This window comes from Frankliniella occidentalis, unplaced genomic scaffold (assembly GCF_000697945.3).
Source record: "Frankliniella occidentalis isolate FOCC.00 unplaced genomic scaffold, Focc_3.1 Scaffold150, whole genome shotgun sequence".
Lineage (NCBI taxonomy): Eukaryota > Metazoa > Arthropoda > Insecta > Thysanoptera > Thripidae > Frankliniella > Frankliniella occidentalis.
In genome coordinates, this window is record NW_026267277.1 from 297,286 (window position 1) to 306,537 (window position 9,252).

Below are 9,252 nucleotides of genomic sequence, written 5' to 3' on the forward strand. Positions count from 1 at the left end.
GGCTGCATTGTGTCGGTGCGTGTTGGGGGCCGGGGGAGAGGGTGGCCCCGTGCCAGGTGGGGGCCCGGCCCGCTCGCCCGCGCCACGCCGCGCCACGCTGCTGGGCGAGGAGAGCGGAACTGCCTCTAGGAGACGGGCGCGCGAAGGAAGCGGTGTCGCTACAATGGGGCTGTCGGTGACAGACAAGCTAGAGGTCCGTAATTATGACGACAGCCGGGCTCGCGGGAGCAGGTGGCGGTGCACCCCGCCCCGCTGACCTGACCTCGTGCGACAGTGACGGGGACGAGGAGGAGGAGGAGGAGGAGGTGGTGGTTGTAGGTGGGAGGTGCGCGTCTCATTTCGGAAGTGGTGGTTTTATTCGTGCGGAAGGGGCTCTGGGGTGGCGTCTTGACGGCGACGGAGGTGACGCGGTGCATTGTTAATGCCAGCGAAGGGCTTTAAACTTGTCTCGCGGCTCAGACGGCCCGGGCCAAGAAAGAGTGGAGGGGGGGGGGCGGCTGCCGACACCTGCCGGGGATACTTTTTTTACTTGAGGCGTGCTGTAATGTCGACTCCCCCCCCCCCTTTTCAGGAAGTGGACGGGGTGAAGAGAGGCCAGGGGGTTGGGCTTTTTGTGTGTATTTTCTATATTCTGCCTCCTTTGCCTTGGCGTGTTCATTTCCCGCGCGCAACGAAGGGTAGGAGGCCGCCCCCCGGACTATGGAGGAAACGGGAGAGTATAGGAGAAGGGAAGGGCCGGAAGGAGGGGAGGGGGTGCGGGCGGGCTGCCGACGACGGCTCTGGCCGAGGTTTGATGGATTCGACTTTATGTCGACATTGGGTGTGGCTTGTGTGCACCTCGCGTGCAGGCAGGAGAAGGCGAGAGAGGGGAGTGGGGTCTCGGTAACGTGAAGGGGAAAGGGGGGGGGTTATAGTGGAAAAGACACACACACACACGAAGCCGGTGTTAATTGGGGCTGGTCTATTCTGAGAGCATTGTCATGGGTGTGCAGTGGCGTGCAGCGGCGGCCCGACCCGACCGCACTGCAGCCCCCCAGTCCCTCACATGAAAGGTTATTCGATCGCCTTCCGTCGATGGCCCATTTTGTTTTGCATTTTAACGCGGCGCCCCCGACCGAGCGCGCGGTTCGTGCGCCATCAGGCCACGGCCGCAGCCCCGCGCGCTCGCGAATACGGTCAATTGTGTCACACTCGCGGCAGACTCTCTCACATGCGGGGTTATTCCGTACCCTTTTCGTTCTGGTAAATGGGGGTGTGGAGAGGGGCTAATCTCGCGAGTGTGAGACCGGCTTACACTTGGCAGTGTACTTTCAGAACTTCTTGTTTTGCTTGAATTTTTTTTTTAAGCCTTTGAGGAAGGGGGGGACATGAAATAACCGCATCGCGATGCGAGCGGTGGCAAACATTTGCCAATAACTTTGTTTTTTCATCGCGTCTTCTTTTCCTTTTGCCCGACTACCCTGCCTCGCCTTGTCCTCCGCGCGTTCCCTCGCTCTCTCACTCTTGCACGGGTGGACGCTAATTTAAGTTGGACCACACACTAAAATCTTATGAACATTTTTGTTCATAGTTACTGATTTCTGTAAACATGCTCGGCTTACGCATTTTTTAATGCGCCAGTATGAATAAATTTGTGCATACTGGCGTATTAAAAAATGCGTAAGCCGAGCATGTTTACAGAAATCAGTAACTATGAACAAAAAAGTTCATAAGATTTTAGTGTGCAGTGATGCCGGGTCGTTCCTCCCTCAAGACTTGGCAACAATCCGCGAGGTGCTTCGTGTGTCTGGCGCTGTCACCTCCGCACTGGGCGTCCGTCGGCTGATGGACCGCGCGCTGCTTCCACGCGGCTGGAGAAGATATGAGGACGAATAAAAGGCGTGCTGGAGAGGGGGGAGAGGATAAGGCAGACGAATTGAAGTCAAAAGTTTTCCCGTTTCGATGCTGGCCAGGAGTGGGTAAAGTTTGTTGCCGGCCGGCGAGTGGCGCGCGCGTCTTCTCCCCGCTCGCCCACCCGACCGACCGTTCGACCGATCGTTTCTATAAATCTCTGTGATGGGAGTGTCTTATTGAAGTTCCACCTGGAGCGAAGGAGCAGAGAGGGGTGGGCGCCGTCATCTGTCTGTTCGTCTGTCTGCATTAGAGAATGAAGAGCAGTCGTCTGTGTGTCTGAGGGGGGGCTGGGGCGTGATAACAAACGCCCTCTCGTATCCCTGTGCTCGTGGAAAATGGGTTAATTTAGCGAGAAGTGTGTTGGCCCTGGGAGGGAGAAGGGTGGCGAGAGCATAGCTGGAGGGAGGGAGAAGGGGAGAATAAAAAGAGCGCGATGGCTGACGGCGCACGGTTTACACGTGGTAGCCTCCTCACGTTTCCGCAGATTTATCATTTTCATATTTTCTCTCTCTCTGGTGGCCCCTCGCGCTCGGCTCGGGCGTGGTGACCGCTGCGGGCTGGACCTCTCTTGTGTCGAGGCCCGTCAGAGTTGGTACACCTGTTACAAAATCGTGTAAAAATTTGTGAGATGTTTTTCAGCATCACAAGAAGGGTCTGTAACTTGACGAGCATTTCTGCTTGAAACTTTGAAAGCCAGGTTTGCCCCGGAAAACTCTACAGTCCTACGTTTGTAGGCGCTGTCCTGTTTTGCAGCCCTTGCACTCCAGATGATGGGGATTCCGAGGATTGCGAGAGGCACAATCCGGAGTGTGTCGGGTGCTCGGCAGTTAACCCGTTTGACGGCTCGTCATTTGCCGGTGAGCTATCGGAGCGCGGTGATCTACTGCGCGGAGGTAGAGGCGAGGGGAGGGGGAGCAGAATCTCGTTACTGTTTCAGGTGCCATGGGACTGGCGGGAGAGAGGGCTGGCGGAGTGAGGCGGCTGATGGGGGAGGGGGGGCGAGGGGCGTAAAGGGACCCGCTCTGTCTCCATTTTCATTTGATTTAATCTCCGCCGCTCCAAATTAAAATGAAGGCGATTAGGATGCGCTGATTGGGACGTGGCCTATGCCGGTCGGTCACGTGTCGCTCGCTCGTGGTGATAATTTGAGTGCGGCTCCGCGAGATAAAATCTGGCTAAAGTCGAAAAAGAGGAGGAGGAGGGGATGGGGATGAAATAAACAGGTCGAGTTTATCGAGCGCTGCTGTTGCTGTGGCCGCTGCTTAGAGAGAGCAGCTCCGTTCCGCACTCTAAAAGTCGTGCTCGCGCACCCATGTGTGTGTGTGTGTGTGGGAGAGCTTTGGTGGTGGTGTGTGCGCGCCTGTTTGGAGTGGGGCCGCGCAGCTGTGTCACTGTTTGGCCTCGAGTCGAGTGCCATCGCCCGACTGGAGTGAATAATTTGCTCGCTCGTTTATTGGCTCTGTGTGTGTTTATGTATTATTCCTTTTTCATGTCGTTCTCGGTGCATCCAATGGTATCTTACTCTGTATTTCCAAAGCGCATTATTTCCCATGGTGTCGGTTGGTATGGTTGTCGCCCGTGGCCTCCTCGAATTGCCGAGGAAGTGTGCGCCTCGTAAATTTGTCATACCCTAGCCGGTCGCCGTCTAATTTAACACATCGACCCGAGGAGCTTCACTGAATAGGCCATGCACCGAACAGCACAGACCCAAGAAGCAAGTACGGACACAATTCTGCACATGGCGGTGCTCGCACTTACTACTACTGCATCAAAATCTAAATTGGAAACATTTGATTTTTAAAAAAATGCACTTGTACGACGCCTTGAATGAACTCAGAACAAAACCAAGAAGTTCCTTTGCGTCTGACTCGCTACCCCACAGGGAGGACAGTAGTCTTTGTTGGGAGTTCGTCTCCCCTCGCTAGACTGGGTCGATGTGTGATTGCACAGCCCCGCCCCTGTCTCCTCTCTCACTCTCTCCGCCTCGCGGGGAAGGGGAGGGGGAGAGAGTGAAGCGAAGGGCGGCAAGTGGCGCCAAGTTGGGGTGCGTTCGGCCTGTGGGGGGCTGGCTGGCCGCTCGGCGCTCGGAACGCCAGTCTACACTGTCGTCACGTCACCATTTGCCATCAACGCTCAAGAAGGAAAAAAACGATCCCATGGCTGGAAAACATATCTGTCAATTCAGAGCGCAAGAATGAATTCAAGATAACAACTCCATACATGAAACCATGATACTGAAGTCTCTATGCTAACAAGAAATGCAATTGACACATGAATACTTAAGACATAAAGAAACGCCTTGTCTCTAGTTATCTTCATGACTTTCCACGATGCAGGTCTTTTGAGTCCTATGTTCTTATGACCCGGAAATGCAGCGTCACAGCTGAAGGCTGGCGGCTATCCATTATTAGGAGATAGTAACTCGTACATAGAATGTAGCAAAACATGAGCTTTGTAGTAAACTACAATTTTAACTTGCTTTCCCCGCCTTCTATTTTTTTTCTTTTCTTGTTCTCCCCCCTACCCGAGCCGGTCGCCTGATGCATTCGCAGTGTGCGGTGCCAGGCAGAGAATAGTTGCAGTCGTTTGTTGCGACAAGCGTTTAATGAAGCTAGTGAATGTTTAGTGTTTAGACCTTTCTGTGTTCGGGGCCTTGTTTTTGATTTGTCTGTTTTCATTTTTTGTGAGAGTAGGTAGAGGGGTATATACTCTCCTGGTGATCACAAAAACATCACAGACACATACATACTCGGCATGGCACTTACATCGACTCTTTTCTCTTTTGCAGCCCACCAAGCTGAACGTGTACAAAAATGACAGTGAGAGTTGGGACTACACAGCACCGCCAATGGGTGAGTCGTTTGGAACAACATCCCGGGCTCGCCGCCCGGGCGCCACTTACTCAGTCAAAAGAATGGAAACCTCTTAATTTTCATACCGGAAAAAGAAAGAAAGAGGGTTAACCTTTAATGGACTTGATCCTGTCCGCATATACTGGATACTGCACAAGAACAACATAAATTAAACTCTTTACAATTTTCTAAGACCTCAAATTCACAGAGATTTTTGAACAGTTTCATTCTATATTGACGCCAAAAGAGAATCACAAGGAAAAACAATTGGCATATCCATTCTCAGTACATATTATGACGTCTTCTTAAATCATTCATTCTATTCAAATGCAGTTGGTATGCAGACGGGATGTTTGTCTGAGTGAACGAGCGTGTACACCGTATTTGTGTTTGTCTTTTTTTTGTGCTTGTGTGTAGCTTTAGATTGGCAGGAAGTGGATGGTTTGCTAGAAGCCATTTAAAAAGTTTGCTTGCTTCGCCTGCGAGGTAGGGAAGGAAGGTGCGCGGATGCGAAGGGTCCATCTGTCACGGGGCCCTACCCTAACGCCGCCGGTCGCGCGCTTTGCATTTTATTTAGGGACTCTTGGGTTTTCTTCGATGTCGGCAGATTGTGCGGCGTGCAAAGGTAAGTTGGGCGAAAGGGGAGGCAGGCTGGGAGGGAGGGGAGGTGCACGGCGGGGCAGGAGCAGCAGAACCGAAGGAAGACGACCGTTCCGCTACATTTGTCGTGAGTGGCTTCCTATTTCACGGTGTCCTCTCTCTCTCTCTCTCTCTCTCTCTCTCTCTCTCTCTCTCTCTCTCTCTCTCTCTCTCTCTCTCTCTCTCTCTCTTCCCCTCCGCGCGACTGAGATGAATAGACTTCCGTCAGCTCCTTTAGCCGCGCTGCGCCCTCCTGCACAGGCCTCTCCCTGTAGGCCCTCTCCTGGAGCCCCCCCAGGCGCTCGGCCGCGCGGTCCCGTTTAGCCTCGCCTCGATACAACACGCGGCCCAGGTGTGGGGCTGGAGCGACGCGACGCGCCTCGAGGCTCGAGGCCGCCGCCGCCGCCGCGTGCTCGCGACCAACTTTAATAATTGATTCCGGTGAATAATTGGTGTTCGAAAACCTCGGGCCTCCGCTGTGCCGCTCTAGTCTCTGCCCCCTCCTTCCTCCTTGCCCCCTCCCCTTGTTTTCCGCACTCTAAATCCATTCCCCTGTCCGTCCGTCGACAAGTGATTTGGGGCGCGCAGACGAGCGGTTGGGTGGGGGCTTGGGCTGATGGAAGGGGGGAGTGGGACTACGCGAAAATGTGCAAAATGCGCGCCAAAAGCGGCAGCTTCCATGGGGTGTAGCGGCCAAAGGTGCCCCTTTACGAACGGACCCGCGCGAAGCCAACGCGTTTTTGAATGTCGGCCGCAACGCCCGGCAATAAAATGTCGCGGGGGGATGGGAGGGGGGGGGGCAAATGGGGCGTAATGCGCGGGAAATGAGAAATTTACGCGGCGGCCATTAACGTGCACGCCGTGTGTTTTGGTATGGGTTGGGGAGGGGGGATGGGTTATCGACGGTATGGCGCACACTCACACACGCGCTTTCTCGGGGCGCTAATGAGTGCGAGAGGGACGGGTAAGGCGGCGCGCCGGGCGTGCGAGCGGGACGCGGGGCGCCCTCTGTGAGCGCGTGCCAAGACGTTATGGGGCTGTAGCGCGATGATGACGACGCGCTAAATGTCGGGGAGGCCCGCCCAGCCGTGTCGCGGCTTTATGGGCTCGTATGTGTGTGTGTGTGTGAGAGAGATAGAGGGGGGGGCGGGGGTACCATGCACCTGGCTGGCTGCACAGAGAGGGGCAATGCAGGGATGGTGTGCGTGTGTGTGTGTTCTTTGGCCTCGAAGGAGCAACAGGGGGTAAAAATGAAGGGATGGTGTGTTGTATGAAGGCAAATGGGATGGGCTCTGGTTTGGATGGCGAGGTGCGAGACAGGGGGAAGGGGGCCGTGTGTAGGTGGTGGGGAGTCTCTCGCTCCGCTATAGTGGTGTCTCGTTTCTCTGTGCTGGGGTTTTTCCTGTTTTCTTTTCTTTTTTTTCGTCGCCGTCGTTTTTCCTTCTCTTTTCCATCCGAGGCGAATTGGCGTCGCGCGTGTAAATGAAAAAGTCTCTAGCGCATGGGCGGGGGTGCCGCCGCGGGGCACACCGGCTCCCCGGGGGCTGAACTCAATGAGGCGCAGCGGGACGTGGAGCCCATGGGTGGGTATGGTTGTGATTTCGTTTCGGCATTGCGAGTTTTGTTCTCACGGGCGCAGTAAGGTATGCGAGGGGAATTGTGGGGGGGTGGGGGGGGGGTGAATAAGGGACTCTGCTGCGGCGGCGGGCGGAGAATGCAGCAGGGTCAGCCAAATTGGCGGCGCCGGCTGGGTTAGGCCTGTGGCTGCGATCTGCGGCCCCGGGGGAGGGGGGAAAGGGGAGATATCAACTCTGTGTGTCTGTATGTGTGTGAAGAGGAGGGGGGCCACCCGATTCGAGTGTATACGCGTCGGGACGGGACAGGTGTGCGTCCGAGCCTCGGTCCGAGCTAAGTGGACGCGAGCTTGCCTCTGCTGCTGGGCAAAACTGGCCGAGTTCGCACTGTCGTCGGTTGGAGTAGAGGGGGGGGGGGGATGGTAAACGAAAGAGGAAAAATGCGCACATTAATTATTTGGTCCCTCGCTCTGCTCTGCCGTTGCTGCGAGGACAGCGTCAGGCGTCTGTCGGACATGAACACTCATTCATGTCTGAATTGGTTCGAATGCCTGGGCCGTGTTTTCGTTGGCCGCGCGGCGGGGCGTGCGGCGTCAGGAGTGAGACGTCTCGTCAGGCGAGGCGTGCACCAACACATGTAACGGAACGCTCCCCCGGGGGCAGCTAGAGCTGTTCGTTATTCGAGCCTGAAGCAAGCAGGGGACGGGGGGGGGGGGGGCGTTTGGGGTCCATCGGCTGTGCTGCCGCTTGTCTGCCTGTTTGGACTGTCAACAGTGATGCCACCCCTGTGTGTCGCTGTGCTACTTTGTAGTCACGCTGAGAGAGAGGGAGAGAGAATTGCTCTTGTCTCTGGGGTGAGAAGGGGGGGGGGGATGGGTGCGTCCGTTGCATCACGTTGCGTTTACTACCCCTTTGTATGTTGGGGTGAGGGGGAGGTGGAGAGGAGGAGAGTAGCGAGGCGGGAGAGTCTCTGTCCACTCGGTCATTTGTTTAGTAACGATCGCCATGCCTCTTTGCGCCGGCTGGTCGGTCCTCCGGGGACCCCGAGCTCCCCAGTGTCGCCCCCCCTCTCCCCCTGCTCTGCCACGCCTGGAAAAACAGTCCTATATATGCGCGCCTAGGCTTTTCTCTGAGAAAGCTCTAATTAATATCTGGCGCGGCCTGTATATTTAGCTCTGGCGCTTCCTCCCTAACCGACGCTTTCTCTCTTTTTGGCTTAAAGTCGTTTTGTTTCGCCGCCCCGGTAATTCGGCGGGCGTATGCAGTTCTGTCCCGCTCCGCTCACTGTAATCTCTTTCTTTCTCTTCTTTTTCCGGCGGGTAGGGTAGCAGGGGGCAGGTCCCTGCGGTACCCGGGCGTAGGCTCTGGCTCTGCTTGCCCAGGCCGTGCGGTGGGGATGCGCTCCGGCTGGCTGGCAGGCTGCAGCCCTGGGGAGTTACGTCTATCTCTCTCGCTCTCTCCATCCCCCTCGCGCTCTCCTCCCTCCCACTCTCTTCACACCGTAATTGCATTTTAAATATGTAGAGCTGCCCCTTATGCCGGCGGGCGCATCAGGCATCGTCCGTCCGAGTGCTTCCGCGCCAGCCTTCCTTACTCCCCCCCCCGCCGCTTATCCCCCAGGAGAGGCGAGTGCAATGCAAACCAGATCGCGTTTGATACCCGACTCTATTTGCCCGTCGTTCCTAAACCCCCGGTGCGCCCGACAGAAGGACGAGAAAGTGGAAAGAAGAAAAAACCCTCACGCAGAGGGGCAGGGGAGACAAGAGGGGAAGAAAATAACACGAAGTAAAATAAGACGGCCGTCTCCTGGTCTGGCTCCTGCCTTTGCCTTTATCTCGACCCACTCACTCCGTGCCCCTCTTGTGCATGAGTTGCGACTACTGCTGTGTTGCTACTTGTCCTTTCTCTTGTCTGTTTCGCCGGATTGGCAAAGGACGCTAGGAAGGAGGAAGGGATTGGGGTGAGGGGTTGTCGGGGGGGAAGACCTTCGTAGCGCGTTAAACCTGGACGATCGCATCGGCTGATGCTGCTCAGCTCAGCAAGCCAAATCAGCACGAGGGGGGGGGGGCGCCGGAGGTTGGGGAATACCGCCGGCCCTGTCCAGGCGCGCCGCCCCGGTACCTTTTAGCCTTCATTAATGCGCCGCGGACGTGACGGAGGAAGATGATAAATGAGACGTGCTTTAATGGGGGGCGGCGGCCGTCAGGCGCAGAGTAGGCAACACGCGCGCAGCCACGCGCTCCAGCCCGAGGGCTGCCTACCCGCACGGCGACCTCGCTGCTGCTGGAGGCCCG

At 56.2% G+C, this 9,252-nt stretch overlaps 1 protein-coding gene across 1 annotated transcript in view; it reads left to right on the forward strand.

Moving 5' to 3' along the window:
- The window catches only part of LOC113204302 (heterogeneous nuclear ribonucleoprotein L), a gene marked incomplete in the record, with an annotated part of 90,668 nt that overhangs the window by 70,149 nt on the left and 11,267 nt on the right, over window positions 1-9,252 (forward strand). Inside the window, 1 exon segment of the mRNA XM_026419439.2 lies at window positions 4,682-4,745. Within this exon segment, the coding sequence (XP_026275224.2) occupies window positions 4,682-4,745 (64 nt within the window).